The 18,103-nt window shown below is 38.9% G+C and overlaps 1 protein-coding gene across 8 annotated transcripts in view; it reads right to left on the bottom strand.

The window, feature by feature from the left end:
• The window catches only part of GTF2I (general transcription factor IIi), a 99,693-nt gene that overhangs the window by 69,534 nt on the left and 12,056 nt on the right, over window positions 1-18,103 (bottom strand). For 7 of the 8 annotated variants that reach the window (XM_012742183.3, XM_012742185.3, XM_020281409.2 and 4 more), the window contains exons 2-3: window positions 6,629-6,732; window positions 3,623-3,761 (exon numbers count right to left, since the gene is read on the bottom strand). In XM_012742183.3, coding sequence (XP_012597637.1) covers window positions 3,623-3,761; window positions 6,629-6,727 — 238 coding nt within the window. In that variant the 5' untranslated portion in view covers window positions 6,728-6,732. The other variant, XM_012742188.2, reaches the window with a different exon arrangement.

The raw sequence follows: 18,103 nt of genomic DNA, 5'->3' as shown, positions 1-18,103 counted from the left end.
AAGACCAGCCTGAGCAAGAGCGAGACCCCGTCTCTACTATAAATAGAAAGAAATTAATTGGCCAACTAATATATATAGAAAAAAAAAATTAGCCGGGCATGGTGGTGCATGCCTGTAGTCCAAGCTACTTGAGAGGCTGAGGCAGCAGGATTGCTTTAGGTCAGGAGTTTGAGGTTGCTGTGAGCTAGGCTGATACCACGGCACTCACTCTAGCCTAGGCAACAAAGCGAGACTCTGTCTCAAAAAAAGAAAAAGAAAAGATAACTTAACAGCACTTATCACCTACCAATATAAATACAGGAAGATTATCATTACAAAAAACATTCTAGGCTTCCAAAGTCCAACACAATAACCACCATACTCATGTGGCACTTGAAATGTGGTGAAAGATGTTTTCTGTACAATACACTCTGCATTTTGAAGACTTAGTACAAAAAAGAAGTATGCCAAATATCCCAATAATGATTTTTATACTGATTACATGTTGAAATATTTTAGACACAGTAAGTTAAAGTATTTCACATTTCTCTTTACTTTTCTTTATTGTCATAAGTAGAAAGTTTTAAATTATGTGACTCACATTATATTTACTTCTATTGAACAGCACTTTTCTAAACCCCAGAAAAGGGCTTAGAATTCTCCCAAAGAATTTCTAAAACTGTGTCATAAACTGATTATATTTAAGACCACTACTGTTCCTTATCTATAAAATATAAATATACAAGTAAATATGAGGTACTTAGGAGTTACATATGAAAACTATTCTCCATGGCATCAAATTATTAGTAATGAAAACAAAGAATAAACACCAATGGGCACAATTCCCCTAATGCTTAGTTCAAACCACTGGAGAATGCACATAAGCACAGGCAGTATAGGGAAGGGGAATATAAACACAGCTGCCAGTGGGATTATACCATTCATAGGACAGATGGCAGCTGATATACACATAATCAAAACATTAGTAGCCGGGCGCAGTGGCTCACGCCTGTAATCCTAGCACTCTGGGAGGCTGAGGCAGGCGGATTACTCAAGGTCAGGAGTTCGAAACCAGCATGAGCAAGAGCGAGACCCCATCTCTACTATAAATAGAAAGAAATTAATTGGCCAACTAATATATATAGAGAGAAAAAATTAGCCGGGCATGGTGGCACATGCCTGTAGTCCCAGCTACTCAGGAGGCTGAGGCAGCAGGATTGCTTGAGGCCAGGTGTGAGCTAGGCTGACACCATGGCACTCACTCTAGCCTGGGAAACAAAGCGAGACTGTCTCAAAAATAAATAAATAAATAAAAAACAGGCATGCAAACAACATTAATCTCCTTCCACATCTTCATCAGAGTTCCTGGGTGATCGGGTCCATTGTCAATGAGCAGTAATATTAATGTTTTGAAATATGGCCAGGCGCAGTGGCTCACACCTGTAATCCTAGCACTCCGGGAGGCTGAGGTGGGAGGATTGCTCAAGGTCAGGAGTTCGAAACCAGCCTGAGCAAGAGCGAGACCACATCTCTACTATAAATAGAAAGAAATTAATTGGCCAACTAAAAATATATATAGAAAAAATTAGCCAGGCATGGTGGCACACGCCTGTAGTCCCAGATCCAAGGGAGGCTGAGGCAGAAGGACTGCTTGAGCCCAGGAGATTGAGGTTGCTGTGAGCTAGGCTGACGCCATGGCACTCTAGCCCAGGCAACAGAGTGAGACTCTGTCTTAAAAAAAAAATTATTTTTTGAAAGAAATCTTTTTTTCTGAGCAGTAGGTCTCAAAAGTGCTAAATATATTCAGTAAACCATGCTACAAACAGATGTGATGTCATCCAGGCTTTGCTGTTCCATTTCTAAAACACAGGCAGAGTAGATCTGGCATAACTCTTAAGGGCCTTAGGATTTTTGGAATGCTAAATGAGCAATGACTTTAAGCTACCAGCTATATTAGCCCCTAACAAGAGAGTCAGACTGTCCTTTATTTTATTTATTTTTTTTTTTTTTTGAGACAGAGTCTCGCTTTGTTGTCCAGGCTAGAGTGAGTGCCATGGCGTCAGCCTAGCTCACAGCAACCTCAAACTCCTGGGCTCGAGCGATCCTTCTGCCTCAGCCTCCCGAGTAGCTGGGACTACAGGCAGGCACTACCATGCCCGGCTAATTTTTTATATATGTATCAGTTGGCCAATTGATTTCTTTCTATTTTTATAGTAGAGACGGGGTCTCGCTCTTGCTCAGGCTGGTTTTGAACTCCTGACCTTGAGCAATCCGCCCGCCTCGGCCTCCCAGAGAGCTAGGATTACAGGCGTGAGCCACCGCGCCCGGCCAGCCTGTCCTTTAAAGCTTTGAAGGCAGACATGGACTTATCTCTAGCTAGGAAAGTCCTAGATGGCATCTTCTTCCAATAAAAGGCTGTTTTGTCTACACTGAAAATCTGTAGTTTAGTGTAGCCATCTTCATCAATGATCTTCTGAATGATTTGCTGGAGCTTCTGTTAATACATCAGCACTTGCTGCTTCACCTTACACAGTCATTCTATGGAGATGCTTCTTTCCATAAACCTCATGAACCAAACTCTATTAGCTTCCAACTTTTCTTCTGCAGCTTCCTCGCCTCTCTTAGCCTTCACAGAACTGCAAAGAGTTAGGACCTTGCTCTGGATTAGGTTTTGGTTTAAGGGAACGCTGTGGCTGGTGTGATCTTCTATCCAGACCCCTCAAAGCTTCACATAATATAGTTGTTTTGCTTTCCTGTAATTTGTGTGTTCACTGGAGTAGCACTTTGTATTTCCTTAAAAAACTTGTCCTTTACATTCACAACTTTGCTATTTGACACAAGAGGCCTAGATTTCAGCCAGTCTCAGCTTATGACATGCCTTCCTTACTAAGCTTAATCATTTTTAGCTTTTGATCTAAAGTAAGAGATGTAGGACTCTTCCTTTCACTCAAACACTTAGGGTATCGGTATGTATTATGTGCCTGTAGACATTCAACCTTTGGTCCCTTTCAAATTTAAGAAAATGCTGTATCAAGGAGTTAATAAAATGACAGTGTTAAGTTAAACATAGATATGGAAACTGTCATATAGTGAAAGACCACAGGTAAATTTACTTTACATCCTAAAGTAAATTTCTCTACTATGTGTCACTTATTTTGTCAGATAAGTTTACCACTGCTTCCAGACGGAGGATTACAAAACTCATTACACTCTGATAAGGTGATCCCATTGAGGGAGTTAGGGAGAATTGTTTAACTTTGCATCACACTTAAACAAACCAAGACTAGTTTTCAACACACCAAACATTTATCAAGAAGATAACAGCTTATCTGAGTAAGAACTTTTAATCAATTCACAATTTCTCTACCATGTCTCTAATGGTGTTCCACCAATCCAGAGTAACACCAAGCAAACACAGTACAATATACATTTATCATTTTTCTCAAACTCTTCAGTATTCATCTTTACATATTACTATTTTAGGGACTTACTTTGAACATTTTGAAGTGTCTTCATAAATATTTCAGAAGGTCTTTTTTAGTATAAATCTAATTCTGCTTTAGAAGAAAATATAATTTGCCTTATATATAAATAATTAGGTTTAAAATTTATAAAATACAAAAGATAAAAATACAACGCTTACAGTATTTTACAAAATCTTTTTGGAAATCCTTCCTGGTATTGACAAAAGCACGTCCTCTTTCGGTTCCAACAACAAACACATCTGTTTCATACACTGCGATGCAGGCCACTTCTGCCTTGGACTTGGCCAGCTCTTTACACTACAATACAAATAGCAAACATTATGTTACATACACATATTTAAAACATCATTTCTGCTGGATAAATAAAAAAATCTAACATTTAAAACTGTCTTAACATATAAAACAGACATCCCTTGTAATCTATTAAAGGTCAGATTTCTAAAGAAACGGACTCAGATTTCACTCAGCTTGTGGGGCGTACTCTCAACACCACCTGTGAGGCACGAGAGGCAGGACGGGGCAGAGCAGGAGTTGAGCACTGGTGCAGCTCCACCACCCAGCTTAGGAGCTGGGGTGGCCCTCCCCCAGCAGGAGACCTTGTGCAAGGTGGTTCTACCACTCACGGCAGCTAGGACTATTGGTGCTATCAGTCCTGAAAGGGGGCAGGAGGATGTCTGAAACCCATATCACAACATCCACTACACCTCCAGAAGCATCTCTCTATGAATACACAACTGGAGTCACATTTAGGTGAGTATACTACCTACTGACTTTTACTTAGTAAATTTCTATGGAATTAAATATTCTTTAAAAACTTTATAGTGTATATAATATTCCATTATATAAATATACTGCAATCCATTTAGTGCTAACATTATTATAAAGGTTGGTGATTCTAATTGTCCCTCCTAAAAATAACACTAGAGCAATAATCTGGGAACAAAATGTTTATGTGCCTCTTGAACGACTTTCTTAAAAGAAGGAGAGACATGAAAGTCTAAAAAGAAAACTTTTATAGTAAATATTTTCAGGATTCTCAAAGCCTACTGGAATTTGCTTTCTAAGAAGATTCCTAACAAATGTTACTGTGAAGCTTTTCTAGATACCTTTAAAAAGGGTATCTTAATATCATAATCAATACTCCACTGAACGATATTAAAATTACAGTATTGTACCATAATTTTCTGTAAATTATGATATCCCTTGCCCATTTTTCCAACAGTTAGTGTTTCCCTATGGATCCATAAAAGTACCTCACTTATTTTAGACACAGAAAAGCTGTTTATGGAATTAAATAATAATTACATTATAATTACATATACTTTTGTTTTAATTTTTTATTTGTCTTAATATAACTATGTTTTTACTCATCTAGAATTTGACTTGGCACAGGATGAAGACCGTAAGTTAAAGCGTTTTTTTTTTAAAACAAAATAACCTATTTTCTCAGTATAAGTTGTTAAAAACCATAGCTTGCTTCTTTCTCTTTTTGACTTGTATAATAACCACCCTTTAATTTCTTAAATGGGAATTATTTCTGCATAATATTGCTTTACAAGGTTATCTAGAAAAATCATTTTATAGCTACTTAGATGATCAGAAATCTTTTGAACTATAATAAAGCCACAGTAAAGAACTCTGACCTAGAGGTGAGCCAACACTGCCCCCAGCATGAAGGATGGTGTACTATAATCTTGTTACATTACATTTGTGTATGTGCTGTGGCTGCTCACCTGTAAGGAACTCTTATTTACTTACCTTGTGATAAATGAGGGTGCATTCTTCCTGTACTATCCACACTCTTAGTTGGACAACCCTGTCACCAAAGGCAGTATTTATGAAACAGGAAAGCAAGATTCATGTACTATCCAAGGATTAGATCAAAGAAATCTACCGGCCAAGGAAAGGATGAAGCCAGCCTTGGTTTCTTTAGCACTCTAACAAGCTAGTTAATAACTTACTAGTTTATCCACCTATAATTACACTTGGTACTATACAACTAGGAATATGAGAAAAGATAGGCTTACTTCTGCTGGGAAAGAAGAAATTAAGGCTGGGAATAATGAAATGAATATGTCAAAAGCAAGAAAACTATAAAGAAATCCTAAGGAAGAGAATGGGTCATTTGTGACCCTATGGTACTCTATGTAGAGAAGAGAATTAAAGTTATTTTATTATCAACAGAATAGCATTGAATCTCTAAATTTTCATTTAACATTAACAGTCACAAATTTTGGTTGGTTTTATGATCACAAGGCAGAAATAAGTGACATTCATAAAATAACAGTATATAACCACTAACCATTCTAAAATTTAATGAGATAGTTTTATAAAATTCTTAAAACAGTTTTTAAAAATCCCCAAATAGGAAAGCAAAAAAAGAAATCTACAAACTATGTCACACTGAGCTCTGTGAGATTAAACACTACTGGCCAGCCACTTAAGACAGGGAAAATGCACAGCCTTCTCTGCTTAGAATATTTAAGTTGAATGTTCTGGAAAATAACTAAGCCTGATATGTTTTCTGTCATATACTGTGTTTCCACCTACATACCCATAAAAGCATGATAAACAAGTTGTATATATACCATCCTAGTAACACAAATATAAAACTACAGCAGTAATACTTAACATTTCACTATAATTATGTATAAAATAGACATTTTTTCCTAAGTAAAGAGCAAACACAATACACAATTTAGTAAAAGGTAGCAAAGACAATTATGAATGCATAAGCAAAATAAAATAAATATAAAATAGCAAATATGCCCTTATGGCCCCAAATTCTAGCAATCATCTTTATACTGATACAATAAAAACCAGCACCATCCACTAATATACGAACTCATCCTGAGTAACTTCCAATATTCTAAACAAATTCAAGTTAACACTTGCAAAACAGTGACTGCCTAAGATACTGATACTAAGAAAATTGAGCATAAATCAAAAAATTAAACATTTAGGTAAGTTAAGAAGAACATTTTGAAGATGGTAATAAAATGTGATTTGAAACGCTTGAATTCATAACTATTATTCAAGAAAAAAATCCTGCACATTAAAACTAAAAAATATAAAATTATATTTTCTATAAAAACGAATCAAACTTATCCACAAGCCCAATCCTGTCCAATCATGGACCATTAGAAGCAGTAAGGCCGTCTCACCATGGACTCGAGAGCAGACATAAGGAACGTCACCACCATCCTGCTCTCCGAGGACTCCTCATCTTCAACAGGCAGGGTGGACATTGCTACTTGAGCCATGATCCCTGTGCAAGAGAAGTAAAAAGAAAGTAAGGGTAGAAATTTGGTGTCTTAAACCCACATTCAGAGCTGTGAGCTTCTTCATAGGCTGCCTAATTTACAGTTTTCTTGCTTAATAAAAAATAAGGCTCAGAAACAAGTATGCTATTTGCTCAAAACTCTTATAAGATAAATAATCTATCCTCTAAGTTTCCACCTTGTGTTATTTCGGTAAAATAGGTCAACATCACACTCAAAATAAATCCAGATGGCACCTAGAACCAGTGACATTTCTCCCAAGTAAGAGGAAGAAGAGGAGATGGACTTTACAATCAATTCACTGATAATCTATGACAGTTCAACACAACAACAGATGCAAAGTCTCCTTTCTCCCCTGCACATATGGACATAGAAAAGAGTGGATGAAGTGGACTGAGGCTGGTGAAGAGAATTTCCTCTTCTTACTAAGAAAATAGATTGCAGGGTATCAAGTAACATGTAAAGAGTCCTTTATAACACAGCCAATTATTCTCTTTAGAAAACATTTCCTGATACTTTGGTATCAGCAAAGACCCTCAGCTGAATTTCAAACACTATAAAATTACAACACATAAATAGAAAATATTAACTGTTGACAAGGATGTGGAGAAACTGGAACTCTTGTGCATTGCTGTTTGGAATGTAGAATGGTGCAGCCAGTGTGGAAAACAGTTTGGCAGTTCGATAGTTCCTTAAATATTAAACACAGAATTATCATATGATCCAACAATTCCACTTCTGGGTATATGCTCTGTATTATGATTTTATATATATATATATATATATATATGTTTTCATCCACGGTCCTGACTCCTAACTATGTCAGGCACTTTAGGCCTCAGAAGCAGCCTCAGGAAACAGAATCTCGGCTGGTCCAAAGGTAGTGAGTTATCTCACTTGATTGTTCACAGTTACAGATTGAACTCCTTGTTCTACTATTTCCCCCCTTCTCACTACTGCATTTGATGAGTCCAAAAAAAAAGGAAACAGAACCTCTCTCTGGACCTTCTCCTGTCCTCCTTTCCGGTGCCCACGGCAGAACTCTAATCTGAACGTGGTCATAAACCCTCATTCTAGAGGGTCCTGCCTCTTACCCTGGAGGAAGAAATACTGCAGAGATGCAGAGAGAGAGCAAAAGAATCTCAACAGACAGGCCTTGCTGGGTTAGGATCACACCCTTTTTGTCCAATCACATTTTGACACAGTGGTCCATGCTTCAGTCATGGACAACCAATGAGGTCTTCACAAAAGGCTCAAAGGATAGAATTTGGGGAGCTTCCAGAGAGCTGAACACGGACAGGAAAGTGAACAAGAATTCATGCGCATGCAGGGAAGGTGGCATGGCGCACCCCAACTCCACAAAGACAGAAGCTCCTGTGCTTGGGACCCTCCTGGAACCCACCCTACATCTGTCTTCATCTGGCTATTCACTTGTATCCTTTAAAATATCCTTTGTAATAAACTGGTAAATGTAAGTACATGTTTCCCTGAGTTCTGTGAGCCACTCTAGCAAATTAACTTAGCCCAAAGGGGGTCGTGGGAAGCCCAACTTGAAGCCAGTTGGTCAGACGTTCCAGAGGCCCAGACTTGCGACTGCAATGGGTGATGGGGGGCAGTTTGGGAACTGAGCCTTTACCCTGTGGGATCTGACGCTATCTCCAAGTAGATAAATAAAATTACGGGGTGGGTGCGGTGGCTGACGCCTGTAATCCTAGCACTCTGGGAGGCCAAGGCAGGTAGATCACTCAAGGTCTGGAGTTTGAAATCAGCCTGAGCAAGAGCGAGACCCCATCTCTACCATAAATAGAAACAAATTAATTGACCAACTAATATATATAGAAAAAATTAGCCGGGCATGGTGGCGCGTGCCTTTAGTCCCAGCTACTAGGGAGGCTAAGGCAGTAGGATTGCTTGAGCCCAGGAGTTTGAGGTTGCTGTGAACTAGGCTGACACCATGGCACTTACTCTAGCCTGGGCAACAAAGTGAGACTCTGTCTCAAAAAAAAAGACACTCTGAAGCAGTGGCTCACGCCTGTAATCCTGGCACTCTAGGAGGCCAAGGCAGGTGGATCGTTTAAGCTCAGGAGTTCAAGACCAGCCTGAGCAAGAGCGAGACCCCAACTCTACTAAAAATAGAAATTAGCTGGACAACTAAAATATATATAGAGAAAAAAAATTAACCAGGCATGGTGGCACATGCCTATAGGCCCAGCTATTCAGGAGGCTGAGGCAGGAGGATCACTTGAGCCCAGGAGTTTGAGGTTACTGTGAGCTAGGCAGACGCCACGGCACTCTAGCCTAGGTGACAGGGTGAGACTCTGTCTCCAAAAAATAAAATAAAGACATTATAAGATGGCAAAATCTAAAGCAAAATTTTTTAATTCAAACACTAAAAGTTGTTTTCCTATAAATATCACGCAAATTAGATGCCTGTTAAAAATTATGCCTTTTTTAAAATTACATCGAAGGCTTTTTATTTATTTATTTATGGGGGTTTTTTTGAGACAGAAACTCACTCTTTCACCCCTGGCTAGAGTGCAGTGGATCATCATAGCTCACTGCAATCTCCAACTCCTGGGCTCAAGCAATCCTCCTGCCTCAGCCTTTGGCGTATCTGGGACTACAGGCTCCAGCTACCACGCCCGACTAATTTTACTATTTTTAGTAGAGACTGGGTCTCAGTCTTGCTCAGGCTGGTCTCAAATTCCTGAGCTCAAGCGATCCTCCCACCTAGGTCTCCCAGAGTGCCAGGATTACAGGCGTATGCCACCGCACCCAGCCCTATCCCTTTCAATTTAATTGAATTAATTCTACTTTTAATGAGATTAAATAACCAAATAAATATGGAAGATGATTGAAAAATTAAAGAGTGCAAGCAAGAACAAGAATTCTAAAAGTATCTGTGTAGTATAAATTAATTTATTGCGTATCCTTAACCAAAGCCCCAATATTCCAGACAACACCAAGAGGCACCTGAAGAGCTCTCAGCATGAAACTGTTTTGCCTAAAAAATGTACGTAAATCTATTCCCTGTTAAAAAGGATGATCTATTTCCCTATTATTAAAGACTGTGGTCTAGCTTTACCATCTGTTACCATGTGAATTAACTGCTAGGCCAGAATTAGGCATCAATAAGCAATAAAGTATACATACTTAGGAAGTTAAGCTTTATAATAAAAACCATAACGAAAAACAATAGACAACATATGCTCGTTATCTGTGAACAAACAGAAGCAATTCTGTTTTTCCCAAAATGAGGTCCCCATCCTGATTAGAGAGAGAATAAGAAAAAGCAGTATCAAGCAAGTGAATAGTTAAATCATAGAAATTTTTTCCCTAACAGCCTAAGTCTCATTCTCTTGGACAGGTAAGTCCAAAGAAAATTATATTCAAGTGTGGCTTCGTCAAAGTAGACAACAAAGGCCTGTATTTTTCCATAATCAGACATTCACTTAAAATACACTGTTATTATTTCTGAAGACTCATGATATTTCTTCCTTATATCACTTTTCCTTTAAATCCCCAGTGGGAGAAAAAGGAGATGTGTTCTCACTTTACAAACGCAGTGATTTGTCAAGGTCATATAGCCACTATCAGAGTCAGAACATGAAACTAGGGCAATTTTCTGCCTACTTCTACTTCCACTTCTCACCTTAAAATGCCACAAACCAGCTATGATGTCATCACACGCAGTATGTGCTTAGAAATGGGAGGCAGATGGCACACCTGCCCACAGGTGAGGGGCAGACCTATTTCATCAGCAGCATTTCAGGGGAGGCAGCAGAGCATTCACAATGGAAAGCACCCTGGAGGTGACTGATTCCAGGCAGGCCTGCCAGGAAGGAGCCCCTTGTTTGGGGCACTCTGCTCTCTGGACACGGGGGCACTTGGATCACACCAGAAGTTTCCTAACCTGCTCTTTGCTGGTCCGGAGAGGTCACTTCCCCGGAGAGTCTTTCATTGAGACTATTTGTGGCACATTCCTGGCACCCCTCACTCAGTGACCATGCTCTCTCTTCTCCCTTTCCCAGAAAGAAAGTGCCATCAGAAGGTGGCATTAATGACAAACACCAGAGGAAGTACTGGGCCAGCTTATGCAGCATGGGGCGTGAAGCTCTGGTCCCCACACAAACAGAGAGCCAGGGTGTGGGGCTGCCAGACCACTACCTAGCTGTGTGACCCTGGGGGCTGGACTTATGTCCTCTATAAAAACAGACACTAAATCAAACACTTATTATGAAGTCTCTCTTCACTTCTGACCTTTTACCAATCCTCTCAATCTAAAATAAGAGTTGGACAAACAAAAGAGAAATTAACATTTATTGAATTTATACCATGCTTTACTGGTCATCTTGCTTAATATCCACAACAACCCCGTGAGGGAGAACAAGCAAAATGGAAATACACACGGAGCCTAGGAAAAGCTCCTTAAAGGGGCAGTGTTCCAGAAGACATGTGAGCAGGACCCATGGAACCTTTTTCTGGTTTACCTTAAAAGGTGTAGGGTATATGTATGTATCACTAGACATGAGTCACACAAAAATCACCAAGATATGACCTGTCATATACCACATCAAAACTCAGGTCTAGGATTACAAGCATGTGCCACCATGCCCAGCCTCCTTTTTTTTAATTCTGGTAATTTTTGCATAGCTATAGCTTCTTAATTATTCAGTTTTTATGTATGTATATTTCAATTCCATATTTTTTAATGCAACATGTTTATTTCAATCTAATTTTTCTTTAGATTTAACCACATATTTATGACATTCTTTGCTCATTCTTTCTTGTATGTCATACTTTCCTTCCGCCTAAAGTTAATCCTTTACAATTTCCTTCTGGTGACAAAGTGCTTTTGTTTGCTAAAAATTTTTTTTTCTCAAAAGGTATTTTCATTGGAATAAAAATCTAGGTTGACAACTGTTTTCTTTCAGCACAATAAGGTTATTTTTGGCCTAATAATATTTTGGCTTCCATTGTTGCTACTGAGAAGTCAGTCATATACAGTCTCTTCTGAGGTTCCCCACCCCCACTCCTGCTATTTTTAAGATGTTTGTCTTTGGTTTTCTACAGTTTCACTATGTGTCTAGGTGTGGATTTCTTTTTATTCAATATGTTTGTCATTCACTAGGCTTCTTGACTATGGTATTCATCAGCTGTGGAAAATTGCCAGCTATTATCTCTTCAGACTCTGCCCCATTCTCTAGCGCCTATCCTACTGAGACTCGAATTAAATGTATGTTAGAGTCCTCATCTTATCCCTTAAGTCTCTTACCCTTTTCATTTTTCACTTCTTCTCTGTACTGAATTATTATTCCTTCCGGCTTACCTTCCATTTCACTAATTCTTTCTTCATCTGTGCTCCTCTGTTGTTAAAACTGCCCATCAGGTTTTTAATTGTTTATAATTTTCATTTCTAGGATTTCTGTTTACTGCTTGTCATATTGTATAGTTTGGTACTCCCTGAAGATTTTCAAGCTTGTCATATTTGTTTAATGGAGGGGTAGTAGTCATTTATAGTCTCTGGTAATTCCAAAATCTCAAGTCTTTGCAGGTCTGTTTCTGATGGTTCTTACTTATACTCATGGGTACTTATTCCCTGGTATGCCTAATTATCTTTATGTGCTGGTCATTTTACATTAAAAAATTATTTGTAGGCCGGGCGCAATGGCTCATGCCTGTAATCCTAGCACTCTGGGAGGCCGAGGCAGGAGGATCGCTCAAGGTCAGGAGTTAGAGACCAGCCTGAGCAAGAATGAGACCCTGTCTCTACTAAAAATAGAAAGAAATTAATTGGACAACTAAAAATATATAGAAAAATTAGCTAGGCATGGTGGTACATGCCTGTAGTCCCAACTACTTGGGAGGCTGAGGCAGGAGATTGCTTGAGCCCAAGAGTTTGAGGTTACTGTGAGTTAGGCTGATGCCACAAAACTCTAGCCCAGGCAATGAATGGAGTGAGACTCTGTCTCAAAAAAAAAAAGTTTATTTATAATTTGAAGCCTAGGATGAAAGCAGCTTCCTCCAGGTATGTGAGAACAATAGCTGCCTGGAATCACCATAATCCAAGTTCAAGTCTTCAGGTTCCTTGGACCCACCACCCAGTAGATTAACCTGGGCCACAAATAAGAATGCAGAATGGCTTACTTTTCAATCACCCTTACCCCACTGGGGTCTCAACTTATTGAGGGGAAAAGTCTCTTATTTGACCTGCCAATTCTGTGCAGGCCCTGGGTTTTGATTTCTGAACATTTCACTCCATAAAATTTTCAAAACTCAAGTTCACATGGTGAAATATTTGCCCTCAGGCAAAACGAATTCCAATTTCTGTTATCTGAGCTCCCATTTTCCTTTTAACATTAGACTTTTCATAGCAGTCCTTCAAAATTCCTATCTTGTCAGCCTTCTGGTGTTTTTACAAAAGTTTTGTTTTATAATTTTAAGACATTCTTAGTTGTTTTCAGTAAGAATAACTCCATCAAATCTGAGAATCATAGCTTATATATACTTTATTCTCAAGAACAATTTATGAATTAGTCAGATTTTAGATTGTGAGGTTACAAATTCCCAACTCAAACAAGATCAAGTAAAAAGGGGAATTTTTACTGCTTCACTTAATTTAGTTTAAAGGTTGTACAGACTCCACATGCAGTTACATTCAAAACCACAAAATACATTCATTACAGTTTTCTCTACTCACTGCCTGTGGGCCTCACAGCTTGAGCAGGATTTCCTCCCTAGGACAGTTACTGACAGCCACTGGTATCTTCATGCTTACCAAACTACTGCACTGTGATCACAAAGACAGAAGACTATCATGTCTTCCTGTTACTTTTAACACAAAAAATCTGGGCATTTGTGTCATTAGCCTACTCCAAATGCAATTACTGTGGTTAGTAAGAACAAAAGTACACAGGATACAATGTGATAATACGGGAAACACAAAAAATAATCGTTGAGTCTGCTATACCTTCTTTCCCAAAATTTCTTCAACTTTCTTACTTCTTACACTCTGAGTATTTTTTGACTTCATCTTTCATTCCTGATTTAGTTTTAATTCTCCTTTATGTGTTTTAAAGATGAATTTAACTGGCGTATTGCTATTTCATTTCTGGTCAACTATTGTTTAATAGATGTGATGTCTTCTTTTATCTCTGAAAACAGGCTCCAGCCATTCTTTAAAATCTTCTTGTACTTCTCAGAGATCCATTTCAGGGATTAAGTTTATCTGTGTCCTTGCGCTTCTGATCTGTTCTTCCTCAAAATAAGCCAATAACTCCATATAAAATTTTTTGTTTGGGCCGGGTGCGGTGGCTCCCGCCTGTAATCCTAGCACTCTGGGAGGCCAAGGCGGGCGGATTGCTCGAGGTCAGGAGTTCGAAACCAGCCTGAGCAAGAGTGAGACCCCCGTCTCTACTATAAATTAAAAAAGAAATTAATTGGCCAACTATTATATATAGAAAAATTAGCCAGGCATGGTGGCACATGCCTGTAGTCCCAGCTACTCGGGAGGCTGAGGCAGAAGGATCACTCGAGCCCAGGAGTTTGAGGTTGCTGTGAGCTAGGCTGACGCCACGGCACTCACTCTAGCCTGGGCAACAAAGTGAGACTCTGTCTCAAAAAAAAAAAAAAAATTTTTTGTTTGACCATACTTAATTTATTGATCCTTACTGTTAATACCGAACAGCACACAAAAAAGTATTTTAAAATGAGAGAGCTCCTGATAATTTTCATACCTTCTTAATATTTTTGATTATGCTCTCCTCCAAAATTATTCTAAACTTTCAATGTATTTCTGCTTCAAAGTAAGGTTCAGGTCAGACTGATAAGTAGGAGAGGTCACATTTTTTTTTTAACTACATTCACGCTCTATTCTTTGTTCATGTCACATTATTTTCAAGAGTATCTTTCCAGCTTCACATGGTTACACATACTTGTAGTCTCAGCTACTCAGGAGGCTGAGGCAGGAGGATCGCTTCAGCCCTAGAGTTTGAGGTTGCAGTGAACTATCATGACACCACTGTACTCCAGCCTGGGCAAGAAAGCAAGAACTTGTCTCAAAAAAAAAAAAGGCATCTTTCCATTTCAAACTTAACAACACATAATCATCTTAGGTCAAGAAGAGAAGTCAAGATATTTTAGTTCAACCCTTTTGTTCTATTATTTTATAAATGAACAAGCCCAACCCCAAAAGATAAGCTGTCTTACTAAGGGTACATATGCACTTAATTTTTTAACAAAGGACTAGAATCCATATTTCCAAATCCTAAATTGCCTCTTTCATGAACAACAATAATCAAGAAAAGGCAGGATTAAAAAAAAGAATGAAAAGGTAAATAATCATATGGTGATTACAACTGTAATAGTAGGCAATCTTTCAGCAGTAAATTGCCACTCACCATAAACCAACTAAAGTTGGTTCATAAAGCAGATTATAGTGGACATTGAAGAGTACTTTATATATCAACATCAGTCACATTCTATGAAAATAAAGGATTTGGTTCAAAGAAAAAATACACAAATGGGTTACAGACTAATTATCTAGATGAATACATTACTCATGTCACAAAACACTGCTGACAGGTACTGTCAAGGCAAACTTATCTCCTTTAAAATGAGAAACAGCCCTGAGTTGAAACAACAGTTTAAATTAGTAAAATGTTGGACTCACCACCTAAAGACTGAAAGTTTACTCTCAACTAGGAGGAAATGGATTTAAATTGACAAGAAACCCTAGGCCCATTATTTTATTTTCTTCTGCACAAATGTCTGCAGACTTCTGTTGTTATTTTTACTTATAATAAACAATCTAGATCTACACTGCACATTTTCTTAACTATGGTGGGATAAACTTCAAAACCACTAATTTTCCTAACTTAATGTTTTACACTAGAATAATAATCAGTAAACTCCAGATATCTGGATCAATTAAAACTGAGAAAACCTTCAAAATTAGCTAAAATAACTACCACTATGATACTGTCCATGGAAGACAGTTATTGAGGACAGGTAATAGTAATCAATTCTGTAATTATTCAACAGGCTTAAGAAAAAAAGAAGACTTTTACCAGAAAAATCTTCCATCCAAACTTTTTTGACCCCTACTCTAAAAAATGTAGTGAGATTTTCCTGTGCTTGTGGATGCTCTTCTTCCAGGGACAGTATTTAAGGTAAGTTGTCTCTTTCTTGGTTTTCTGGTATCTTCCAGATGTCTTCATTCTTTCAGATCTAGCAGACAGTCTGTCAGATTATCTTTTGTATAAGAGGTCAAACATAAAACTCAAATTTACCAATTCATTTTTTTTTTTTTTGAGACAGAGTCTCGCTTTGTTGCACAGGCTAGAGTGAGTGCCTTGGCGTCAGCCTAGCTCACAGCAACCTCAAACTCCTGGGCTCAAGCGATCCTGCTGCCTCAGCCTCCCGAGTAGCTGGGACTACAGGCATGCGCCACCACGCCTGGCTAATTTTATATATATATATTAGTTGGCCAATTAATTTCTTTCTATTTATAGTAGAGACGGGGTCTCGCTCTTGCTCAGGCTGGTTTTGAACTCCTGACCTCGAGCAATCCGCCCGCCTCGGCCTCCCAGAGTGCTAGGATTACAGGCTTGAGCCACCGCGCCCGGCCCCAATTCATTTTATTAAGAACCACTTAAGCGAAGTTTCAACAAAATTAAATGACTAAAGGGACCATCATATTCTTGAATGTATACACTAACAGAAACATCTTTGGTGAGAAGTATAAAGTAACTTCATGTATCACGTCATACTAAGACAAAAGTAAATAAGATCTCAAACCTTAAAACAGTTAAATTCTTATTTATAATTTCTTCAAAACAATCAGTATTAACAAAAAGTTCAAGTTCATCATTCTAAAATGTTACAATTTTGTCCTAAAATAGTGCCTAAAATAAATGAAAAGGGGCTGGGCATGGTGGCTCATGCCTGTAACCCTAGCACTCTGGGACACTAAGGCCAGAGAATCACTTGAAGCCTGGAGTTCAAGACTAGCCTGAGCAACATAGTGAGATCCTGTCTCTACAAAAGGAAAAACATTACCCAGGTGTGGTGGCATGTGCCTATAGTCACAGCTACCTAAGGAGGCTGAGACAGGAGGATGCCTTGAGCCCAGGAGTTTGAGGTTGCAGTGAGCTATAATGATGTCACTGCATTCCAGCCCAGGCAGCAGCAAGAGATCCTGTCTCAAAAATAAATTAATTAAAATAAAATAAATGAAAAGGATCTGACAATTGAATCAGCCGACTTTATCCTAAACAGGATTCAGGTGCATTAAAATTAATTTAGATTATCATGTAATATTATATTCTGGCAATCTTTTAGGCTGTCTAAATCTTCTTTTTTTTTTTTTTTTTTTTTTGCGACACAGTCTAAATCCACCCAGGGTGGAGTCCAGCAGCAGCATTATCACAGCTCACCACAAGCTCAAACTCCTGGGCTCAAGCAATTCCCCTGCCTCAGCCTCCCAAGTAGCTGTGATTACAGCCAAGAACCACCACGCCCAGCTAATTTTTTAATTTTTGGTAGTGACGGGGGTCTCGCTCTTGCTCAGGCTGGTTTCGAACTCCTGACCTTGAGCGATCCGCCCGCCTCAGCCTCCCAGAGTGCTAGGATTACAGGCATGAGCCACCGCACACGGCCAGTCTTTTAATTTGGACAATTTTTGTTATTCACTATAAATGTGTAAGCTTGGGGTCTGGGGGTCCGGGTCCTTTTATCCCAGCACCAACACAGTGCCCCGCACAGTGGGCACTCACAAAACATTGGCTGAATAAAAGAACAAATACTAGGCTCCTGGTTGATCTTTTTTCCCCAATACTACAATTTAATCATACTGAATACTTATTTTTTTTTTTTTTTTTTTGAGACAGAGTCTCACTTTGTTGCCCAGGCTAGAGTGAGTGCCATGGCGTCAGCCTGGCTCACAGCAACCTCAATCTCCGGGGCTCAGCGATCCTACTGCCTCAGCCTCCCGAGTAGCTGGGACTACAGGCATGCGCCACCATGCCCGGCTAATTTTTTGTATATATATTTTTAGTTGGTCAATTAATTTATTTCTATTTTTGGTAGAGACGGGGTCTCGCTCAGGCTGGTTTTGAACTCCTGACCTTGAGTGATCCGCCCGCCTCGGCCTCCCAAAGTGCTAGGATTACAGGCGTGAGCCACCGCGCCCGGCTGAATACTTATTGAAATAGATCACTGGCTAGAATGTATAGGTCATAATTTCACTTCATTTTTTTGATCCTGTAGCTATCTTGTTTATTAATCATAGAAGTAAAATTACTGAAGATAATGCCATCTCCTCAAATTTATCAGTTAATATCATTATCTATACTTCAA

This window comes from Microcebus murinus, chromosome 19, assembly GCF_040939455.1.
Source record: "Microcebus murinus isolate Inina chromosome 19, M.murinus_Inina_mat1.0, whole genome shotgun sequence".
NCBI lineage: Eukaryota > Metazoa > Chordata > Mammalia > Primates > Cheirogaleidae > Microcebus > Microcebus murinus.
The sequence above is the reverse complement of the archived record's forward strand: the minus strand, read 5'-3'. Positions and strand labels throughout refer to the sequence as shown.